The sequence below is a fragment of the Vulpes vulpes genome, chromosome 6 (assembly GCF_048418805.1).
Source record: "Vulpes vulpes isolate BD-2025 chromosome 6, VulVul3, whole genome shotgun sequence".
In the NCBI taxonomy this organism is placed as follows: domain Eukaryota; kingdom Metazoa; phylum Chordata; class Mammalia; order Carnivora; family Canidae; genus Vulpes; species Vulpes vulpes.
In genome coordinates this window covers 9,061,009-9,086,707 of record NC_132785.1, presented here as the reverse complement: position 1 = coordinate 9,086,707, position 25,699 = coordinate 9,061,009, and the positions used below count along the sequence as shown (strand labels likewise).

General features: G+C 36.0%; 1 protein-coding gene across 4 annotated transcripts in view; it reads right to left on the bottom strand.

Annotated features, from left to right (window-relative positions):
* The window catches only part of VWA8 (von Willebrand factor A domain containing 8), a 340,735-nt gene that overhangs the window by 144,863 nt on the left and 170,173 nt on the right, over positions 1-25,699 (bottom strand). For all 4 annotated transcript variants that reach the window (XM_072760629.1, XM_072760627.1, XM_072760630.1 and 1 more), the window contains one exon: positions 23,522-23,598. In XM_072760629.1, coding sequence (XP_072616730.1) covers positions 23,522-23,598 — 77 coding nt within the window. The remainder of the gene's footprint in view (positions 1-23,521; positions 23,599-25,699) is intronic.

Sequence of the window (25,699 nt, the reverse complement as noted above, 5' to 3'; positions counted from 1 at the left end):
TAGTGAGCTATGACTTTCTCACATAAGATATGAAGTTCATATCACCTAAGAATATTTTGGTCAAAAATGTAGAAGCTGCAGGTGATAGGTAGGTCTAGACATGCTCAAGGGGACCAATTTTATATATTCATCTTCTACATATACTCTATCTTTAAAGCAAAAAATCCTACAGCCATCTTGAGCATGTCAAATGGAGAATTAAATTACTTTCAAAATGTGAATAGCATCTTTCTTTTTAAGAATCAAAGTTGTCTTTTCAAACTACTCTACCACTTATTCAAGTAATATGTGAAGTTACAGTCATATTCTTCTGAGTACCTACTATGTGTGATGCTTGGAATGTGAACCTCAGGGTTTAGTGCTACAATATGTTTCTGAAACTTCTCTCCAAATGCTAACATTTATCACAACCTGTTAAATTTCTAAAATGTGTATCTATTTAAAAAAACCAATAAATACCATATGACAATCACAAATAAACTTAAAATGTCTTTCAAGTGAGTTTTTGCTTTAGCAAAACAAATTAATCAAAATCAGTTAATTGCCTTGAGAGGCAATTGTGGAGTAGTAGAAAGACTTTGGAGTCAGACCAATCAAGATTGAGAATCTAGTTGTCACTGTCTCTCAAGGCAATTATCTGATTTTGATTAAATTTGTTGAATAAATGAATGCATGAATAAAATGACAAAGTGCTAAAAGTTAAAAATGGATGCTGAAGCTTATAGCACAACATACAGTATGTGGATTTCCAAATATATTGGATCATGAGCCCCCTCCCCCCTTTTTAATAGAGAATCTGAAACTGTAGAAACCACTTTAGTAAATGTTGCGTTAGATTAAGTCTAACTCTCCTCAATGTAAGGAATCTTCTTTTTTTTATATAAGATTTTATTTATTTATTCATGAAAGACACAGAAAAAGAGGCAGAGATATAGGCAGGGGGAGAAGCAGCCTCCAGAGAAGCAGGCTCCATGCAGGGAGCCCAATGTGGGACTTAATTCTGGACTCCAGGATCACGCCCTGAGCTGAAGGCAGGTGTGCTTAACTGCTGAGCCACCGAGGTGTTCCAGGGTGGCTTTTTTTTTAAATTAATCCCAGGAATCTTTTATTTTAATTAATTTATAAGCACATATTAGTACAGTCATGTCAAGAAGTACACTTGGGGTTGACTAGTCAAAGGACTATGTCCCCATAGTTCTGGTTTATGTCCAGCATGGACTCCAGTTGAGTTGAATTTAGAGTTATTGTTATGAGTGACTTCTCCATTAGAGTCCTCATTTACCAGGGCTTGAGCAGGTATATTGGCAATATAACTATTAACATTGAAAATTTCTAGACTGGACGCCTGGGTGGCTCAGTGGTTGAGTGTCTGCCTTCAGCTCTGGGTGTGATCCTGGGGTGTGGGATCGAGTCCCACATGGGGCTCCTTGTGGGGAGCCTGCTTCTCCCTCTGCCTGTGTCTCTGCCGCTCTCTCTCTCTGTGTCTCTCATGGATAAATAAAATCTTAAAAAATAAAATAAAATAAGATTTCTAGACCACCTAACTTCTTTGCACCTAGCTTAAAAGGCTTCTCCTTCTATTTTGACTTAATGATGATTTGCTTCAGTTAATTCCCTAGAGGTCTGGCCTATTGTCCTTCTTGACCTCTATTCCAAGCTCCCCCCACCCCCCCAAGATTCTTGCTCTCATGAATTTGATGCTTGTCCTGTGATCTACCGCTTCCTATAGCCCAAGCACTACACTTTACAAAAAAATTCAATATTGTTCTTTCATATTGGCTAAAATTCAAATTAAAATGCGTTTGATATAAAGCCTTGAAGATGTTAAGAAACGTGAAAACATATTGTGACACTTTACTTGATGCTTATCAACTTTTAGTACAAATAAAATGTTCCTTATTCAATATAATGATATCTAGTCTTATACCCATTTTCTGTATTCCTGGGTCTTATAAGTCTCCTATAGGATATACTTTATGTTATCTTCTACTAAAAAGTTAATTTTTAGAGTTTTAAACAAATAAGCATATAGTTTATTTTCACATAAATTCGCTGTTAATATTCTAGCAATACAGAAGGGGGGAGGTGGGTGAGGAAAAGAAAGAGATGTGTTCACACAGATTTTTTTTATAGCAATATAATGAATTTCTCACCTCGTTTGTCACATATTTAATGGGCAACAACATGACACCTTCTAGCACCAAAATGGAAAAAGGAACTCTTATGTCATTGTCAGTGGGAAGGAAATTCAAGCTGAATTCCAATTTTAAAAAGGCAAACATAATTGTTCTATAACACTTGAATTCTGATAGGATACAACTTGCCAAATTAGATTTATCAAAAGACTTCTGTGCTAGAAATAAAAACCCCAGGTTTGACAGAACATGTATAAATCAGATGATTTCCAAAAGGGACTACAAATGAGAATGAATACAAGTGTAAAGCATGGCTTTCAGTGGAGTGAAAAAGAGGAATTTATAGGAAAGTAGTGGTTTTGTTCTGTTCTTTTCACTGATCATCCTATACATCAAAGGAAAAGCAATGATTAGTAAAATATGTAAAATAATATGCAGTTAGAAAAACTGTTCGGCTTATATGATAATAAGTTTCACTGGTTATGTAAGAGTGGAAAATAACCCACCATCTTCTGCATAGTGCTTAACACAACAAGAAAAAAGCTTGTTTTTCAAGGTACCTTACAATATTATAAACTTCAAACTTAGTTAAATGATAAGGTAATCATTACTGTCACAAGTAGCATACAGCCAATATAATGATTCTTTTTCAGAAACATTGATTAAAATCATTGCTCTGTATTTAGGAGCATCTTGGATCAAAATATATTAATTAGTTTTCCACACATATAGGCAATAACCCTAAGAGAATATTTTATTTGCTACCATTTTAATTATATTTTGATTTTTTTCTTCTCAAGAACAGCTTTGAAATATAAGCTTATAAAAGTTTAAATAGTCAATAATTTCAACAATACTGGGGAGAAGGAAATTTAAAACACACTCAAATCACATTTCCTTAGCCTAAGTTTTAATGAAAAGATGGTTTTCCAGTTATAACTGTTATCCTTAATGTTTGAATTAATTAGAATGTTCAGCTAATTGCTGTCATAAATGTTCTCACTTCTCACTGTCTTGCAAACTAAAGCTGTTTATCAATTAAAGCCTGTGTAGATAGAGGGGTTACTCAAAGAAATACAATGCTAAACTCTAGTCTTTTTTTAACTCTGTGATTTAAAAATTTTTTAAATTAGAGTTATTAATGTTTTGATAGTGATTTAAAATTATTCCAGATGCAATAAAAGTAATTAGGTTGTATAAAGACCAAGTTTTATCAAAATAAGGAAAAAGAAAATTGGCCTTTAGAGAGCAAGCCGAATCTGTTCTTGGAATTTTGCTTGTAAAGGTACTTAACTAAGCTAATACCTGCTGATTTACTGAGGAGCAAATGATCTCAAAATAGTGATGTTTATTTTGAAAATGATATTTTAGTAAGTCGTGTTTAAACTGGCTTATGATTAGCTTTCTTTTAGAAGAATAGTAGCTAAACATAAGAGTGAAGGAAGAAAGAAGACACCTAGAAGTTTCAAATAGCTAACAAAATTATCTCTAACTTCATAGTTCATTAAATAAAATTGGCTATACGAATAAAGTACTCATTAATATGAGCCAAACATGAGAAAGCAAAGAGAAAATATAGCACATAGGAGGCACTTAACAGATATTTGCTTAATATTTTTAAAAGAGGGATGATTATGAAAACAGAATTTAAATCTTAATTTTTGCCAATAAGAGATAAGCATAACATCACTGATTGAGAAGTAAATGATGCTGAAAGATATTTTCAAGTGAAAAAGAGTTCATGGTATCATCAGGAATATCATTTCCATAGGCTTATTTTAAATAATCAATGAAATAAAGGTAAGGGACACTAATAAGAATTTCGACCAATAAAAAAAAGTGGTAATTAGACACAGTTGATACAAACAAATTTAAAATTTAAATGATGTTTACAAATATTCTGGCTCTCTTGAATAGTAACACACCACTTCTCTACCCTTGCCTATAAAAAGCAAATATATTTCTCCATGTTGAGAGAGAAACTCCCCAAGGCCCTCAAGCAGAAACAGCCCCTAATATAAGCAGTGCTACCATATAATACAAAAAAAAGAATGGCGCAGCCCGGGTAGCTCGGTGGTTTAGCACCGCCTTTGGCCCAGGGCGTGACCCTGGAGACCCGGGATCGAGTCCCACGTCAGGCTCCCTGCATGAAGCCTGCTTCTCCCTCTGCCTGTGTCTCTGCCTCTCTCTATTCTTTCATGAATAAATAAATAAAATCTTTAAAAAAAAAAAGAAGAAGACAAAATTAGCTGTGATTACTGCAGTATTTGTTAAAAACCAGCTCTGGCCTAAATGTGAGTCCTCCAAAATTGGTCAATCACTTAAGCTCTCAAAGCCCAGGATTACTCATTTCTACAGAGGGAATTAGAATATATGAAGAATGTAGTAAAAAGCCAGGAAGTTAAAAATGGAGAGAGAAATGGTATTATTATATGTGCTTTGAATGCTTTGAGGAAAAAGTCCTTTTAATAAGATAAGCAAAATATCATTTCTGCCAAAGTGACTGAAAAGACTCCAGTTCTTAAAATAGCTGTTTGGGAGGACTAACAGTTTATTTAGTAGTCAATCACTCATCAGTAATGTGTCCAGATGCAAAAAATCCTAACAAACCATAAAGGAAAGGAAGACATTAGGGAGATAATATTTATGGAAGGAAATCTACTGTGATGCAACACTTCTTTGCTCTTCAAGGGTAGGTTCACTGGGAACAGCAGGTAGAAAACAGCCACAGTAAAGTAATATCCAATGGAAGCTAAACATTTCAAAATATGCTTCATTTTCAAAATCTACTTCCCTCCTCACATCTCCTAGCACTATATTAACACTTATTTAAAAAGAAATTCCTCCAATATGCAAAAGCCATGCTGATAATCACATCTTTTAACAAAATCTGAAAGTTTTGAGCTGTCCAGCCTTTAAAAATAAATCTATGAATATGATATATTTAAAAATTGGATCTTTGGTCTTTACTCTGAAAACTAGCTTTCTGGCTTGGTGAATTTTAGGAACTCAGAATGATCTAGTTTCTTTGTGGCAACTTCATTTCCCCTTTTCCAGCCCCAAAAGAAAAAGTTATACAGGTCCCTTATTTCCCTTTTCCCCTGACATTGAACAATGCATTTTCTAATCAGTTTTTAAAATCAGAAGAACAAGATGCAGATTCAATTGCAAAACTGAGTAGGCAAGGATGCACACTGTGTCCACTGGATAAATCTTTATCAGAAAATAACGAGTAATTTATATTTTTTAAAGGCCTCAATAATTGGATAACAACATAAAAGTGTGATAGTCAGAAATTAATAAATGAATACATTTTCATACCAGGATATTACCTAATCTCTCATTCAGTAAACATGTATTGAATATTTTACTAATGGGCATTGCTTTAGATGTTAAAGTATCTATGAACAAAACAGGTGGAGACTCTTTCCCTTGAGGGGTTTAAATTCATAATATATTTAAGTGAACTTAACTCACCATACTAATTAATAATGGACCATCTTTGGTACAATATGAACTAGATCTTGCATGAGATTAAATATCGAAAGATATTTTACCAGAGGCAATTCAAAATAAAACTGAAATACCTATTTTTGATCTCTAAGACAAATGAGAAATAGCCTGCTGCTACTGAAATCCATCAAAAGACTGAAGTCCACCAGTTCTCCAAGACGCTGGCTCGGCAGGTGTCTCGTGGTTAATTACCCTAAACACATTTTCTGTGTGATACTTAGTCCCTAAAACTCACTATGTAAGTGCATTGTTTATATATCACAATATTATTCAGTATACCATAATCTTGAATTATTTTATTCTCATTTCTGGCTGTTCATCAACTTCAAAAAACTCACAATGCTCGGTGTTAAATTTATGACTTCAATGACTCAGGTCAAATAGAAAATAGTATGTAAATAAGCATATATTTGGAGAACTCTTAAAGGTTTTTTTTTTTTTTTTTGAGTTTTCTGTAATGTACCTATTTTATTTAAAATTTTTTATGATAGATTTTCTTAAGGAAAATCATTTCAGCCTTAGCCACTTTCTTGTGTTACTTTATTTTATGTTTTCTAAAGATTTATTTATCATTTGAGAGAGAAGGAGCATGCCTGCATGTGCATGGAGGAGAGCAGTGTGAAGCAGACTTCACACTGAGCACAGGGCCCAACAGTGTAAGAACACACTGGGGCTTGTTCTTACCGCCCTGAGGTCATGATCTGAACTGAAACCAAGAGTCAGATGCTGAGGGACTATACCACCAGGAGCTGTTCAAGGTCATTTTAATGGCAGAGAAGGAACAAACATCTCTAACAACTTAAAGGCCAGAGGACAGGAGCAGAGCTCTAAGCACATTTCCTTGTCATCTTATGTTTTATCTTAAAATTTGATGGGGATTTTGAATGCTACTCTATAACAAACCCAGTTGTTTCAATACAAAAAATGGATCAGTTACCACGAGAGAAACAGCAAGGAAAGCTGAGCCAACACCTGCAGGACACTGGGCCGAGCTGAAGACAGCTGACACTGCAGAGCAAGTTCAGCCTCTGGCCACTTTTGCTCTTCTGGTATCTATCTTCTTAAATCCAAATTTAAATAAATGAGCAGTCATAAATGGCAATCATGTTTCCACTGCTTTATGAACTCTGTCAGGATAATCACTGTGGAGGGCCTCCAGAATGATGCCATAAAGACAGTCCCAGCACTTTCTGACTCATGCTGGTGGGCTTTCCGACAGCTCACCTTTTCAGATATCAAGCAGCTTGTGTCTTGTTGGGACTTGAAAAGTATGAGTATGAGACTGTGGTTCATTTGTCCTGTTCTCTCAGTTGAATTTAGGTATTATGGCCATTTATTTAAGGTTAGTCAAGAGATCTCCAAAACCACACCAAATAAAAGGAAAAAAGTACTTAATTCATAGATAAAACTTACAAAAAAAAAAAAAAAGGCGTGTTTGTAAGAGGCAAAAGACGAGAAAGAGGCTGCTATCCATCAATGATACTCAAAAGTCAGCTTCTCTGTGAGGCCTTCTTTGGTCAGCCTATTCAAAACTGTACATAAGTCCAGCTCCTCCTCTGCTTTATTTTTCCCCAGGGCTTACTTACCATCTGATGTACCATGCATTCTAATTATTTTGTTCTTACTCTCTCTCACTCTCTGTCTCTCCCTCTATCTCACAAGCAACTAGAATATAAACATAAAGCTGGGGTTTTTAACTCTTTTGTTCCTGATGTCATCACTCATGCTAGAGAAGTGACCAGCATATAATAAATGTTCGATAATGTTTGTTGAAATGGATGCATGCCACTCAGCTATTTGAGTCACACACTCTAAGGCTATTATTGGCAGTGTTTTACGCACTGTGTGAATTGTGTACATTTTTAAAAAATGTTTTATTTTTTTTAAAAGATTCTATTTATTTATTCATGAGAGACACGGAGAGAGAGAGAGAGAGAGGCAGAGACACAGGCAGAGGGAGAAGTAGGCTCCATGCAGGGAGCCTGATGTGGGACTCGATCCCAGGTCTTCAGGATCAGGCCCTGGGCTGAAGGCGGCGCTAAACCGCTGTGCCACCCGGGCTGCCCAATTGCGTACATTTTTTGCTGAAAAGTTTTTCTTCCCTCTCCTCTGGCAAACTATTCAGGCCATCCCTTAAGGCTCGGCTCGAATGCTGGCCCCTCTGTAAAGTGTTACTTCTTTCTCATTTCTATCCTCTTGGGTGAACTAATTGTTTGATAGAAAGTATTTTACACTTAAGAACTTTTTAGTTGCTCATATGACTGTCCTTGACTGTGAGGACAATGCATACCATCTACACACAAGGGGGTATCAGCTACATATCTAGTGCCTATCACTGTGCCTCATACCTTTTAGGCATGCAATAAATGTGTGCCCAAAGAAAGGATGAATGCATGAGTGTATTAAACAAATATTATATACTACCAACACGTAAGGCAGATTATTAGGGATGATGGGTTATAAAAGATCAGAGATTCTGTTCTCAAGAAGCACACATGATAAACAGACATAAAACAAATACAATTCATGTCAGGGGGTGATAAGGTCAATAACAGAAATTAAAGTTCAGTGGGAACACAGAGGAGAAGGCAATTAATTCTGACTAAAGAAACAATTAAAACAATTAAGTATTGTTTTAATTGGCAGGTATGGATAGAAAAATGCTTGTAGGCAGAGGAACAGACAAACACATGTAGAAATTAGGAGATATAAGAGAAATTTTGGGGAACACTAAGTATATATAGGATATAGTTGCATGGAGGGGAACAGAGCTGGCTAGGTGAGGTGAGCCAGTGTTCAGTCTTCTTAAATGTCATGTCCAAGAGTTTGACTTTCATTTCATGGAAATGAAGGATCTGTTCATTTGAGAGAGAAGACTCTAATGGGATGTCTCAAAGATGGATGGGAAAGAAGAGACACTGCATTTATTCATTTGGATAACAAATGTTTATCAAACATCCACCACGTTCCAGACATCATGCTGGAAGGAGGCAGTTCAAAGACATATCCTTACCCTTAGGGAGACCTCACTGATCAACAGGGAAGACAGAGATGGGAACATGTAATTGTGATAATGAATGACATGCACAACAGCAGAGACTGTTCTAGGTCAGTGGTTCTGAATATACTATCAACAAGTTTTTTCTGGGAAGATATATTCTAAAATATCTAAAAACAGTAACAAAAAATGAACTAAGATGAAAAACGGTAACTTAAAAATGTTTTAGATTTTATTTGTTGATAATACAAAAAACTTTTGTTCTCATTAAATATTAAAGAAGGATATTTTGGGGAGAACAATGTGATTGATATACTTTAGTATTTGTGTGATGCAAAAGTTTAGTCCTAAATTCAGTTTGAGACCTGTTAATGGCTAATATAGCTGAAAAAGAACTCACAAAGAGATGGAGATTCAAACAGAAATGCAACAATGTCTGTACCCCCTATGACACAACATGTATTTTTCATTCTCATTTATCAGACTACAAACGATCTCATTCCAACCAGGCTTGGGAATTTCCATCTCTCCTGATGTCTATCAATGGCTTTGCAAGCTAATCAGTGGAACATTTTTATTTTGAAAAAATAGGTTCAAAACTCACCAAAACTCTTCATTTATAAGATTTTTAAACATGTTAGGAAATTGTATTTGAAATTGTTTTAGTGTGGAGATGAGACACTTTAGGAATACATGATCTATTTCTATATTTCAGCACTTCTGACACCAAATATGTGGGTTTTTCACACCTAACAGTTCTCTAATTCTCTGAAGACACTAAACGGGTGTCTACAAGGTAATTCAATTATGCCACTATGTGGCGGAGCAAGCACAGACCCCACTGGTCAAGGGCTCAGTTTTGCAAGAATGCCCCCACTTCAGACACACAATTCCAAGTCCTGTCTATACTTTCGACAGAACAGCTATAAGTCAGGATTTCCCAGGACCCTCTCCTCAGGTTCCATAATTTGCTAGAACAGCTCTCGGAACTCAGGAAGGTACTTTATTTACTACTCCTGATTTATTATAAAGGATGCAATTTAGGAATAGCCAGATGGAAGAGATACATGAGGCAAGTGATGGGGAAAAGGAGGAATGTGCATAGGGCTTCCATGCCCTCTCTAGGCACACCACCTTCCTAGCACTTCAATGTGTTCACTAACCCGGAAGCTCACCAAACTCCACTGTTGAGGATTTTTATAGAGGTTCCATTAAGGAGACATGAGTGATCAAATCACCCGCCATTGTTTAACTTAATCTTCAGTGCCTCTCCTCTCCTCTCCTCTCCTCTCCTCTCCTCTCCTCTCCTCTCCTCTCCTCTCCTCTCCGAGAGGTAGAGGGGTAGAATTGAAAGTTCCAATCCTCTAATCACAGGGTTGGTTCCTATGGCAACAGGATCCCAGTGGAAGCTAACCAGGAGCCCAAGAGTTACCTTATTGCATGTGAAAAGACTCAGCTCACTCCTGAGATTACAGTCTTTTTTTTTTTTTTTTTAGATTTTATCTATTTAATTCATGAGAGATGGGGGGTGGGGGGAGTGTGGCAGAGACATTGGCAGAGGGAGAAGCAGTCTCCTCAAGGAAAGCCTGATGTGGGACTCTGGGATCATGCCCTGAGCCAAAGGCAGATGCTCAACCACTGAGCCACCCAGGTGTCCCTTAGATTACAGAGTCTTAAAACTGGGGAAGAAGATCAATGTTATAACAAAAAGATATCTTATTACTTAAAAAATTACAAGAGTTTTAGATGCTCCTGTGCCAGGAATGGGGAATGAAGACCAAGCATATATTTCCTATTCTATCACAACATCACAGGGTAATTTTCAGCAATAAAAAGGTCTGAAATAGTTATAAACACCTGACTTAAAAATGCTCTCTCCAGAGCAAATCTTTTTTTGAGAGAGAGAAAGAGAGAGAGAAAGCAGGGAAAGGAGGGTCAGAGTGAGAGTGAGAGAGAGAATTCTAAGCAGGCTCCACAGTCAGCATACAGCGCAATACAGGGTTCCAACTCAGGACCCTGGGAACAGGACCTGAGCTGAAATCAAGAGGCAGACGCTTAACCAACTGAGCCACCCAGATGCCCCGAAAATTTTAAGTAGTTATTTTCTACTTTACTGCTAAAGCATGATTTTACCTTGAAGGATCCAATTAAATGCTTTCTTAATTCTTAAAGTATTTGTTATGGGGCATCTCTCTGACAGTTATTGAACAGACATCAACAAATTGTGACCTCCTGACTTTGTAAAAGATAAATGTCTTTTAATTTGTAGGTTTGACACATCTTTTAAATACTTTACAATAAGATTACAAGTGAGACTGTAGAGTAAAAAGATTTTTGTGGTTAGTTCCCATCTCATTACAAAATATGGAAATAATTCTCATTTTATATTAAAAGTCTTGGTTTTATATGCCACTTCAAACTGGTGACATCCTGTAACACTTTGTGCAAGTCTACTTTCAACTTCTTTGTAGCAGTGCTTTGTTTTGAATCATTATGAAGAGAATACTATTCATGTGTGGTGAACTCCATAATCTTACTCCAGAGACTTTTCTCTTTTCAATAAAATCGGATGGACATTCTGATGGTTTAACCTACATAATTTTCTGCCAATTTTAGTTCGTTTATATTTATATCATTAATACTACTTTCAAACCGGAGTTATTTTTCAAGAATGTTTTAAACCAGTGTCTATTATGCGAGGACCAGCTTAGCTAAAACTAGGTTAAGTAAGACTTACCAGGCAGAGTTGGTGAGAAAGGGCATTCTAGGTGTAAAAAGCTGCATGTGGCAAGTTATGGAGTCATGAGTATGCACGTGATACTTGAGAATCATAAGCAGTTCATATGGCGTAAGAATTAGTATGCGGGAGAGAAAGGGTAGAGGTAAGACCAGTGAGGGGGCTCAAACTGGATGCTGCTGGCAGCAGGAGTCATCAGAGGGTTCTGAGCAAGACAGTAAGTGATCAACTTTATTGGCTGGAACAAGATGAAGCATGAGAAAGACAGACTGGAGGCTGAGCTCTTAGCCAAGGGACTGCCACGATAATCTTGGCAAGAGAAGATGAGGAATGGCCCAGAGGAGGAGGCAGAGAGATACTTTGAAAAGAAACTAATGCCAATAGTCCAGGCACGGCCAGTGGGAAAGGAAAAGAGGAGGATATTTTGGTGACCTTAAGAAACAAAAACGAGAGTTCATAATGATTGGGTGTCAAGATGAAGGACAGGGAAAGATACAAGGTACACAGTTTACAGGCCAGGTGACTGGATACAGAATTCCATAAGCGCAGAGAGAAAACATCTCTTCTTTCCTTTACCAATCATATAATTAACAGTGCCTTACTAATACCTGCCATGCGCCAGGTATAGAAAGGGGGCTGGAGGACATCAACAAAGTAGAAGTTGGTTATTTGGATTTGAAATGCCCCAGAGACACCTATGGGGATATTTTTAAAAGAAAAATGCAGGTCTAAAGCTAAGAAAAGAAGGGGCAGGAGATGTGGCACTCACCTATATTTGGATAGACAATAGTACAGACTTATAGAGAGGACTTTTAATTTTAACTGGCTCCCTACCACATACCAGGTGCTGTCCTAGTTACATGTGACATATGTCATTTAATCCTTATAATAACTCTCTGATAAAATTTGGGCTCAAAGAGGTTACCCAAACTCATGTTTTCTTTGTAAAATGTGAGGCTTCTTTTTATGAGGACACCTGCATGGTGCAGTTGGTTTAGTCGGAACCAAACCGACTCTTGGTTTCAACTTAGGTCGTGATCTCATGGTAGTGAGACTGAGCCCTGTGTTGGGCTGGATTGGATCCATGCTCAGTGCAGAGCCTGCTTGAGATTCTCTCTCCCTCTCCATCTGCCCTTACCACTTTCTCGCTCTCTCTCTAATAAATAAATAAATATTTTTAAAAATGTGAAGCTTCCATTTTATTTTAGCCCAGTTTTATAATAAACGATTTATAATTTCTGACACAAGGTATCCTAAAAACCATACCTTAAAACATATTAAAGTGCTGATTATCCCATTACTGCCATCTAACCAGTTATGAACATAAACCAGTAAAAAGTGTTAGTAACCCTCTTCAAGTAACACACCATCAGAATTGAAGTCTTGAGTGGTAAATGATATTCAATTATATACAACTGCCACTGAGAGTTAAAAAAAGCCTTATATTCCCAATGTGTGTATATAATATAAAAGACACCTTTGTTGCTACAGAGTGCAACACTTGCAGTCCTGTTCCTTGCTTTATTCAGTTTCACTTGGCTGCAGGCTCAGACTTGGTCAGTTCCTGACTTCCTATTCTAATCAAGGAATGAGACAGATGATACCCTGCTCTTGCTCAGAGGTTATAAATCTCATATTTGGGGATTTATAACAAGTCGCATATACTTTCTGCTTCTGTGTCCTCTATTTTTAAACAAAGATTTTATTTATTTGAGAGAGAGAGCGAGCATGAGCAGGAGGGGTAGAGAGAGAAGCAGACTCCCCACTAAGCAGGTAGCCCGATGCGGGGATCCAAGGACCCTGGGATCATTCCTGAGCCAAAGGCAGACACTTAACTGACTGAGCCATCCAGGTGCCCTGTGTCCTCCATTTTTCTGATTATCACACCAAAATTCCCCCTTAGTACCAGTTCCCTGGTAACCCTATTTCCTTTAATCCTATTCCCCTGGGTCAGATCCTAGCTAGACCTGGTAACTTGGGCTGTTGGTGGAACCCTTATTCCAACCTATCACTAGCCTCACCACCTTCTCTCTAGTCACTGTCACCTGTAATCGTTTATGGATTCATTTTGCACTGGGTGAATTCATCCACCGAGTCTCCAGAACACACAAAACTACAAAACGCTAGGATGTCTTGCTGAAAATCCCACCACAATCGCGAAGATGGTCATTGCTGCCAAACTGATCCATTTTCTCCTTATCACGTTAGCCTTTAAAACACTTTCACATAATTTCCATTATAGCATTGATACGTCCTGTTTATTGTATTATTTACTTACTTATTGCATATTTCCTCATCATCACCAGAAACAAAGCTTCATGACAGCAATGACCTTGTCTGTCTTGTTCATTGCTGCATTCTTCAAGGCCTACAACAATGCTGGAGACTGCACTTTCCCCTCAGTAAAGGTTCCCTGTAGGATATGCCGTTGGTGTCCTACACAGATCTCCTTTACCACCAAATGCACCTGGCCCCCAGCTACTGTAGCAATCAATTCTGAAAGCACGTAGCCATGCCCCTTCCCCAAAGAACTGCCCTCCACCAGTGGGGAGCTACTCTGCCCAGAAATGTCTGGGAGGTTAGAGGTTCCCCCTTATGCTCTCCTTGGGGGCAGCCCATAACCAATGACTTCCTGAGATGAGGGCAAAACAGCCTAGCCCTCTTGCTTCCAGATGGGCTAACTGGGAGTTCCATTCATGCTCCAGAGCTCTCTGTGAGGAGGCTGAGGCCAGACCTCAACCCAAACCATCTCTTTTCCATAGCCGTATCCTAACTCCTTTGCCAACCTGCAAGTTTTACTTCAAAGCATTCCCCCTAAAATTACTTGTGCAAACATTTCCATCTCTAGCTCTGCTTTTAGAATACCCATCCTAGATATTTCTGACTGTTTGAGTGAATGAATGATGCAAAAATGTAGAAATAATACTTAGATTTTTCTAGCAATGTTCTGAACTCTTCCTGTACAACATATTACAGATATATGACAGTTAATAGAAAGTACTTAACCGGGAGTTGTGAACTGAGCAATCCTATTAGGACACAAATGTATTTACTTAATCTAGGCACCTCATGCCATCTCTGTCTGCTTTTGTTGTCACTGCTGCCATCATCTGAAGAGTCTGGCCACAGCAATATCTGCCTTGCTTACAAGGACTAGCGCTTTCTAAAGCCTTTTAGATTTTAATAAATAAAAAGACTGTGGAAAAATATAGGGCACTGGTCCAAGCTACTTCTTCGCTCTCTCTGCTTACCTAAGGGTGCTGTAAGAAATTGGCCACTCATACTCACTGGAGAGATCAATAAAGAGAAGAACAGATATAAGTGGTTAGGATGCAATGTTAAGCCTGTTCAGATAATCTGATATTGAAACAGTTGTAAGCCTGAATTTATTTTTTATTACAACTGACGACTGAAAGCTTTTTAAATCTCTCCCCCATCAGAGTATCCCTAATTTTATAATATAAGTCAGTGTGAGAAAGTAATTCTCTTAACAAAAATGTGTTTTACAAGTTAAAAATCCACAAAAGTTTGGAAGACTGTAAATTAAATTTACATTAGTGATTGGCTTGAAGAAGAGGTGATGAGATTGGGGTGGTGGTTGAAGGGGACTTTAGCTATAATTACAACATTTTATTTCTGTAAAAGGAAGAGTAGAATCAAATTTGAGGAAAATATTAACAGTTGTTAAGTCTCAGTGATAAATTTGGGTATGTATCATATCATTCTATTTCCATTTCTTGGATTTTTAAAGTTTTCCCTCAATCTAAAAAAGTACATAACACTTGAAAGGAATGTGGCTCTTCCCTAATGGCAAGGGATGTGGCAAAACTAAGACAAAATGCATAGGGCATCGGTGGTTCTCAAGCTTGTTCAACTTGTGACTTAGGAAGTAAAAATGAAAAATCTTCCTTGTTTCCAGTCTTCTATTCCAAAACAGCCTACAGCATGCTGGGTGCTGGTACTACTAGTGTCAGGGGTCTGTGCACAGCTCTGAATCAGCAACCTCTCTAACCCTCAACCTGTGGGTGGAGTGCCGAGAGAGCCGAAGCAGTGTCGGCCTGGGAGGGACATCACCTAAAAGGCTAAATTAATTTGGTTTATGTTTTTATGAATTACCTGGGTGACAGTTGATGATATACCTCAGGGGAGAAAAAGTAAGTTTAATAATCTGGAAAACTGATCAAGGAAACAAAAAAATGAAATTTTATATTACTACCGAAAGATGGAAATATATGGGGTAATTGGCCAAAGGAAAGACCTTGGGGTCAGGGTGAGCAAGGATTAGAAACAGGATGCTAGAATTTTAAAAAGTCAAGCTATTATACATGGACTGAGGTCTAGAAAGTAAGACTTGTTTGACAGTCTTACCACATGGCTGGTGCTTTAGTGAGGAACTGATTAAGGTTCTATCATCATGAAAATACTATTTGATCAACACGACAAAGTTAAGATGCAAGGCGGTGCAGTGTTTAGAGCAGAGGGCTGATGCCAGGTTGTGAGAAACCGGCTCTGTAGCCTCAGCCAAGTTACTTAACTTCTCTGTGCCTCATTGTCCTCACCCGCAAAGCAGAGAGGGGAACAGTACTGATCTCACAGAGTTGTAAAGAGCAGCAATGAATTACACTTTGAATCCAGCTTAGAACAGTGCCCAGTTCAGAGCAGCTGCCGTGTACATGTTTGTTAAATAGGGAAATAAAAGTACATGGAAATTTAAATGGATTTGAAGATCATCCAGAAAAGAGTAAAAAATTATTGCAAACTTGAAGATTTATGTGGAAAGGTTGGAGGAACTGGAATAATTCCTTTAGTGCAAAAGAGGCAGCAGAAGGCATCATTAGTGGGAAAACTGCTGTCCAACGGCTGATAAAATTGTTTCTAAAATAGCTTTTTCAAATTCCTAATGGGTAAGATGAGACAGGAATATCTCAGGGGTTTTGCGCAGCAGCTGACATGTGACGTGTCTCTAGTTCTCTGACGCTATCAGTACTAAGGATGTTTTGATGGCTCAGTAATCATTTTTTCTATGAGACTTAGAAAAGCTTTTAGTTTTTCTATTTTTCTGTCAATACAACCATTTTCCCTCTGGGACTTTGTAAATTTCCACATTATACTGTCACGTTCAGTTTTCGTCAGCATGAGGAAAGTCTTGTACGTTGAATTATGTGGTGCCCATATCTCCCTCTTGACAACAACCCTTGCATCTGTGCACAAACATCCTATGTTATACCAAGCTGCCTCTGGCTTCCTGGGTTTTAGATAGTATGTTGCCAATAACCCTAATGTCCTGTTCTCTGTTCTATACTTAGAAAACTTCTGCTTATCCCTTGACACTCAGTTTGAGTGCCACCTTTTCCAGATACCTTCACCACATCACATGCACATACTCAAAGTTGGGCAGCCCTCCTCAACATTCCTACAGAGCCTGCACATGCTTCTTTCATAGCTTACATACAACATCATATTGTAAAGTTGTCATCTCACCCCCAGACAAGCAAGCAAGGTCCTCTAGGTGACGATTGGGATCATCATCTATACATCATCAGTGCCTTAAAAGCCACTGACAAACAGTAGGAATCTAATACATACAAATTAGATAAAAGAATTAACAAATAATGAATAAGCTAGACTCTGGCCCTCAAAAAGTTCCTTAGATGGAGAGGTATGACTGGGGAAAGTGGAGAGGATGCAAATGAGATGTAGAAATTGAATATAATGCAAATCAGAGTGAGATAAGAAAGTGGGGTATGTGGGAAGAAACTAATTAGTTTGCCTACATATCTAAGTGCCTAAAATATGTCAGACACTGATTGATTTTTTCCACACATTCTCATTTAATTTTCACAACCATCATGCCAAGTATTTTTATTTCAATTTGGTAAGTAAGGAAATGAGGACTTGAGAAGTTCAAGGCCACCAAAAAGTTAATGGCAAGGGCATGGCTTGTTCTCTAAAACCCATTTTCTTTCACAATGGTTCACATTTAGTCCTACGGAATTTCAGAAGAGGGAAAAGTTATACTCAGAATCACAAATCAGAAAAGCTTCCATGTAGAGGTAAAAATGGACCAAATCTTGAAGGATTAAGAGGGAAACAGAGTGCATTTCAGATGGAGGAATAAAGACAGGTATGGATACAAAATTGGTGAGTAGGACATGGAATGGCACAGTCTGGAATAAGTTGAGCATACGTGTGGAAAATCCCACTAAAGAGAAAGTTTGGACTAAACAGGGAACCTGGGAACTCTATATTCACAATGGGCACCACTATTAGAAAATAACCAACCAAGAGCATACAGGTCATACTACTGATTGGATCTGTGCTGTCATCTTCATATATGAAGGGTAGCAAATGAAAACATTAACTGGTAAAATAAATATTTCAAAGCTCTAAGATAATAATTCTTCATATAGAAGTGTCCTTTTGTCCACAGATGAAATATGGCTATAGAAGTTGACATATCAAATACCCTCTTTAACGTCAAAGTAACATAACATCGTGGAAAAACAAATAAATAGATGTACTTCACAAATATGAACTATGTAGTCTCTTCTGTTTGTAATATATGCCATAAAAGTAATTATATCTATTAATCTTTTAAATTATCTAAATCATACACAGGACATCTTGATTTTAACTGAAGACATGAATTAAATTATGTTTCACGTATGAGATCTGAACATTAAAACATAAGATGGTAATACTTAAAAAATACACTGGTTGTATGTTTTATTCATGTATGTTTGGTGATGGTTTTACTTATCAAGATTTTGTTTTGAGTGGCCCAAACTGGTTTTGTTGGAATGACAACTGTAATTTATACTGAATATGACTGATTATTTAGATGGTAACATCATAAATCCATTAAAAGGAATCTAAAATAAACAAAGTAAAGATGCTAAGTAGGACACCCATAGATCAGAGAAGTCCAGAACATTTTATTGGACTACTATTTTTAGGTCTTTTAAAACATGTTTTTCTTGAAGCAATTTTATGACCTTAAACTTTATGGCAAATATAGCCCTAAAGCTGTATATAATGAAAAACTCCTCACACTGAAATTAGTGAGAATATCAAGTTTAGTGACAATCCTTTAATATTATATATTTTAAGTAGAAACAGAGAGTTTTTACTTCCAACTTCATAGTAAGTATCAAATATTGCCAAAAGGTCCTGGGTCCCTGTTATAATGAGTAGAAAATTGTAATACATCATCAATTATGTAGCAATGGGTGCTATAAACAAAAATAATACAAATGTTAGGCTTCGAAATTTTATTACATCTTGAATTTAGAAAGTTTTTCATAGATAACACATTTATACACTTATGTGGGCAATGTCAGAATTACCACGGAATATAAATAAGCAGCACCGTATTCTTTACTAATATATGGATCATTTGTTACCTTAAGACAAAAGGTTGGTATAAAAGACATTGTAGGCAGAAAGCAAGATGTGGTATCTCTCTCTAATCTTCTAAACTTTCTAAAGCACCTCGAATACCATCTTCTTGCCTATTTAAAGATATTGGAATATAGAGCTAAAAGATACTAGGAAAAAAAAAAATAAAAGATACTAGGAATGTCTTTGTCTACCTTTCTTAATCAGAGATGAAAGAATGGAGACCCAAAGGGAAACACAATGATAAACAGTCTCAAACACATACATAAATTAAAGGTTGAAAATCTATTATTTAAGCATCCATAGAAGAAAATTTAAAAAAGAAAAGCATACTAAACCCAAAGAAAATTAAAAGAAGCATATAACAATGATAAAACCAGAAATTATTGGATAGAAAAGAAATACACAACGGCCAAAAGTTGCTTAAACAGACCAATAATATTGATAACTTTCAGACAAAACTGATCATGAATAAAAGAGAGAGAAGGCAAATAACCAATATCAGGAATAAAAATGAAGATATCATTACTGATCCTAAAGACTGTAAAATATCATATGATATTATAAACAACTTTATGCCAATAATTAGAAGACAAGAAATAATTTCTAGAAAAATAAGACTCATCAAAACTTCTATGACTAAAAAAAAACTTCTATGACTATTAAAAATAATGAATTATAAGCAAAAGGTCTGTTTATAATCAGTATGATGGTGACATATACCCAGGAATAATTACTAAGTACCTGTTTTATTTCTTTGCTTCCTTTTTTGCTGATTGTGCTAAGTAATATTATTTCATAATTTACAATCAGAATTGGTTGACATAATTCAACCTAATACATCTTTCTTTAAAAATATTTTGGTGTCCAATATATACAAATGGAAAAACTGCCCTATCATACAAAGGGACTCTTACATAAAGTGACTTCTTTCTTTCCAGGGCATAAATTTTTGAGCTAATTTCAATCTCTGATGTCATCTTCAAGAGAAGTTGGCTTTCTGTTTGGCTATCTTATAATCTAAAATTTAAATTAATTTGTTTTTGCTTTAAGTTGACAATATATGCTTGAACGCATCAAAATATATACCAATTAAAACTTTCAAGTAATTACATATTTTTAAGGGCAGTAGAAACTAAACACAATGCGACCACAATAAAATAGCACAAATTCTCCTAAGAATGAACAACTGCAAAGCTCACTGTGTATCATACTTAAAATGTAAAATATGGTCTTTCCATGTGTCTTGTGGCTCAAAAACTTTAGAACTGTGATGTTATAAACAAAAGTTATTCAGGTGAGAACTAACAAACTAGTTAAACTTCATGATTCTTTCATTATTTTCCTCAAACTTTGTCCAGGAAGGAAGAAAAACTGGTTTTAAAGCTTACAGGTGAGGGGGAAAAGTCGTTTTTCAGGTTCACAGGAACATAAAATATTGAAATCATAAATAAGAATAGTATTAGAGTTCCTTAAAAACAGAAATTATGTTGATTTATCTCCTAAAACACTTAGTCCTGTAATCTTGACATAGTAAATTCCTAAAAAACAAGTGAGTTGAAATTCCTAGGTTTACATAAGGGATCATTCATACAAAGAAAAACTATGAGAAGCTGAGTAAATAGGTTAGAAATTTTCTGAAACTATATAGGTAACCTATACAAGTTAAGAACTTGCTATGCCAAAAAAAATAAAAATAAAAAAATAAAAAAAGAATTTGCTATGCCTTATTAAAACTAGCAAATCAGAATTTGTAGATATTTTGCTAAATTTATTTAAGTATTTCATATTTTATGCTATTGTAAATAATATTTGAAAATTATTTTCCGATTGTCCATTGCTATTAAAAATACACAACTGAAAAAAAAAATACACAACTGATGCTATATATTGACCTTGTATCCTGTGACCTTTCTCAATTCACTTATTTTGATTTTTTTTTTTTCATAAACTTCCTAGGATTTCCTATATATACAAATATGTCATCTTTATATAAAATTTTACTGGAGGCCTGGGTGGCTCAGCAGTTGAGCCTTTGCCTTTGGCTCAGGGCGTGATCCCAGAGTCCCAGGATCAAGTCCCACATCAGGCTCCCTGCATGGAGCCTGCTTTTCACTCTGCCTATGTCTCTGCCTCTCTCTGTGTCTCTAATGAATAAATAAGTAAAATCTTTAAAAAAAAAAAAATTCTTTCATTTAAACTCTTAGTTTAGTTTTTTGTTTTTTTTTTTTATCTTATTGCACTGGCTAGAGCCTCCAGCATAATGCTGAATAGTGAAAATTCTTGCCTTTTCCCCAGTCACAGAAAGAAAGCATTTAACTTTCACCATTAAATATAAGTTACCTGCAGGTTTTTCATAAATGCCTTTGATCAAGTTGAGGAAGTTTCCTATTATTTTTAATTTGCTGCAATGCTTTATTATGAACAGTATTAAATGTTATCAAATGCTTTTTTTTTTTTTTTGCAAGGATTGAGATGATCATATGGTTTTTTCCCTTATGCTGTAAATTAAATGAATTACATTATTTGGTTTCAGTTTTGTTTTGTTTTTTTTAATGTTAAATCAGCCTTATATTCCTGGGATAAAACCGACTTGGTTATGATGTATTATCCTTTTTGTATATTCTTGAATTTGATTTGTTGATAATCTTTAAAGATTTATTTTTTGTATCCACGTTCATGGAAAATCTTGAACTGTAATTTGTTTATATTATGCAGGGTCTGTTGGTGAAAAAATATTTTCAGCTTTTGTTTATCTGAAAATGTCTTTATTTTCAAAGACTTTTTTTTGCCAAATACACTAGTCTACACTCACTTTTTTCATTCTCTTGGCACTTTCAAAACAATCATTTTGCTGAATTGTGGGCTTAATTTATATGACAAATCAGCAATTATTTTTATCATTTTCTCCTGTATGTAATATGCCTTTTTTTCCCCTCTGTAAGTTTTCAAGATTTTGTCTTTCAACTTTCAACAATTTGAGCATGATGTATTTTGTTTTGGTCTCCTGTTTATCCTGTGTGGGATTCACTGAGTTTCCTGGATTGGTGATTTTATGCTTTCCATCAAATTTGGAAATTTATCCATTATATCTTCAAATATTGTTCTGCTCCTTCTTTTTCCTTTGAGTCTCCAATTGCTCATATGTGAGACTTTTTTTAGGGTTGCCATTCCTATATTGAGAATTCCTAATTACTCCCTCATTATGCTCATTTTCCCCCCTTTAAATGCCTGAATATATTTATGGCAACTGTTTTTAGACTCTGGCTGCTAATTCCACCATCTGTCATAGCTCTGTTGACCAATTTTCCTGCTTCTTTGTATGTCTAGTAATTTTCTATTGAATGCTTGTCATTTTGAATGCTATGTGTTGTTAATAGATTTTGCAGTCTTCCTTCATTTCATGTTAAGTTTGTTTGGCTAACCAGTTAAGGGACTTTTGAATCAGACTGACCTCTTAGAGACATTTCCCCTCCAACGTCCATTCCCTTAATTTTTAATGTCATTCTGTATGAGAAATAAAGACTTCTCAAATACTACTAAATAGCAAGCATCCTTGTGTTTTCTCAAGGCTAATTTTTAAACTTATTAAAGATGGACATAGAGTAGCTTTTATTCTAGGGATAGACTGGCTCTACTTCTAAAGCACAGACTTCACAGAGTATCTTCTGAATACCAGGACTGAAGGCTCCTAACCACATGGGAGCTCTGGTAGTTGTTCAGCTCACAGATCTCTGGTAGTTGTATATTTCCTAGTGTTTGTGAGTCTTGTACAGTTTTGTAATTTACTATGATAGGACTAATCTGGTGCCACTTACTCTATAACAGCCAGCGGTGTAAATCCTAAGACGGAGTTTCTGACAATCCCTCAGCTTTATATTGGTTCTGTTCTCTTCCCCTATGATTTATTAATTCTGCCTTTTTTTCTCCTACATTTTTCTCTCAAGAATATATCATTACATAATGAAAGGACCCAAATGAGAAATTAATTCCTGTCAATCAATCCAATGTTATTTCCACTACACAATATTTTTTATCTCCTGGGATCAAAATAACAATTCAATCTAGTTTTAAGTTCCTTGTTACTTGGTATATTCTTTTTCTTTCTCTTTCTCCCCTCTCCATCTCTCTGTCTTTGTCTCTCTCTCTGTTTTGGTAATAGATCTACTACTTAATTTTATCTTAGGAAGATTTAGAACAGGTTGATTGATAAAGCTAGAAACAGCTGATGTCTAGAATATCTATCTGGCTAAAAGCTGTCCCTGAACCAGCATTCTGATCTCAAAAAAACTAAATAATCCAGAGTGTTTATAAGGAAGACAAGGAGATTAATAACTTATTCTACATTTTTGGTCCTTTACCTCATACCTGAGATCATATAGTTTATTGTTTCTCCTTGTGAGCTATTTTAGCTTCCTGTTAGTGAATGGGCTTAGCTTCTACATATTTTTATTCTAATTTAAGAACCTTTATGTTGATGAAATCTCTCCTAGAATGTAATGTTCAACACTCTCTGTCCACAAAATATCTATTAATTCATGTTTATAAAGCATTAGTCACTAAAAAAATAAATTTTGCAATGTTTTATTGCCTTTTTAGGAGAAGAGGGATAAGGACAGGAGGAAAAGAAATGAAACTGGTTTATAAAACGGGCTTTTAAGAAAGTATTTTTAAATTGCACTGGGAGAAAAATAAATGATTAAATTAAGTCTCAAGAGCCTGTGGGTTTTATACTCTTACCTGTGCAGCTGGATGTATTCTCGGGGCCTGTTGAGCAGGTGAAGGAATCTGTCAACAATCTTGTTTTTTCCTACACCCTGTAATTACATAGAGAACATTAAATAAAAAGAAATTTTTGTGGAAGTAAAACAAAATAGAAGAATATTTTGCCAAAACCTATTTTCTCAAAGTGTGTACTGTTTCAGTTCACTATTAATGAAAACATACACATACATACATCCACACATATATGTTTACATATAGCAAACAAATATGCACAGCTTCTATGACATAAAGAGATTATTAACAAATTTACTTCTAAATACACTAGCTTCATTTACATCAAATACACTAAACACACTCTTCTTATTTAAAAGGAACTTCATAATTATTTTTAGCTTCTATAGTTTGTTTTTTCTGTTTCATAATTTTATACTTAAGTATAGACATTGCAACACAACATTAACCATTGCAGATTTGAAGAATGGCATCAAAGGCAATAAAGTAAGTATAAAAAAATGACTTTTCTTATCAGTTCCTTGGAAGTATGGTTTTTAGTTACAGGCAGATTAATATAATACTGTACTTCTGTTTTAATTAAACACTCATTTCTTCTCCTTTTATCCCACTTTCCAGTCCCTCAAAACAGTGGAAACCTAAATTATAACCAGGGTTTATTAATAAGTCTCAACTATATCTGCTTTTGCCAGGAATGTCCTCATTTCCTTAACATTTATTGGTGCTGAGAGTTGCTGTCCTTTTGCAGAAGACAGACTGTTACAAATGGAAACCATTCCCATGCTAGTTCCCTATTTTAAAGTTTTCACCTAGGAGTGGAATACTCTATTAATGGGATGTGACTCTTTTAACAAGTGGGTTGTGTGGGAAGAGTAGAAGTGGTTAAAAAGCTAACTACCATGTATCATATGTTATAGCAATAAATAACACTTGTTGATTTCTTATACCCTGCCACACTCTATGCTAAGTATTTGCATGTGTTATTTCTTTTAGTCATCATAACAATTCTATGAGGTAGGTATTATGATTACTACAAACTCACGAATCAAGACACCAAGGCTCAAAAAAGCTAAGCAACACGCTCATGGTCACACAGCTAGTCACAGGGGAACTGGGATTCAAATCCAAGCCTCTCTGATTCTGCTGCTGACTGAGCCAGCCAGGAGCCCCCTATGATATGGGTTCTAATAGCCTTAAAATCTTTCTCTTCTCTTTGATCCACTAAATATGTCATAAGATGATAGATGCAAGAGAGACCAAGGGGACTGGAATGATTACCAACTACTTAATAAATAAAACAGAGGTATGAAGCACACACAGTCAGTAGCAAGCAATTAAAATCCATTGTACATCCTTGAATCAGAGAGAAACACAATGAAATCAATGTTTAAAGAAGGTCAATATGGCAATAATATGCAAAATATGCTGACTGACAAAAGGAGAGACTTGTATCCAGAAGATTGTTTATTCATTCAACATAGCAACAAACATTTATTGGGTGCTAGCGTATGTCAGGAGAGATGGCAGTGAACAAGACACAGGTAAGGTTTCTTCTGCTCTTATGGAGGAACTTCCACTTCAAGAGTCTGGAGACAGACTGGAAGGTAGATTAGAAAAGTAGGTAGAAAGGCATCAAGGTATAATTGACCACTAAATAAGTAAATAAAGTTATCAAAAAGTGATATTCTCTATACAGAATTAAGTTTGGGTAAGGCAATAATGAGTGGGTGGTAATCAATATTGATTTAGAAATGAAGACCTTTCCTTAGGTAACTTTAAGCTAAAATCTAAATGATAAGGAGCCGGTGTTATGACGATTAAAAAAAGGGCATTCCAGGAAAAAGAGTTGCTACAGCTGATCTCCTAAAGTGGAAATAAACTCAGGATACTTGAGGAACAGCCAGTGTGTTCAAGTGTTGTGGGGGAGAAAAGAATGTATGAGATAAAGAAATAAAAGTAAGCAGGGCTGCGGGGCACCCGAGTGGCTTAGTTGGTTAAATGTCCTACTCTTGATTTCAGCTCAGGTCATGATCTCAGGGTCCTGAGATCGAGCCTGTGTCAGGCTCTGCACGCAGCGGGAAGTCTGCTGGAGATTTTCTCTTCCTCTGCTCCTGCTCTGTCTCTCTCTAAAATTAACAAATAAGGGGTGTCTGGGTGACTCAGTCGGTGGAGCATCTGCCT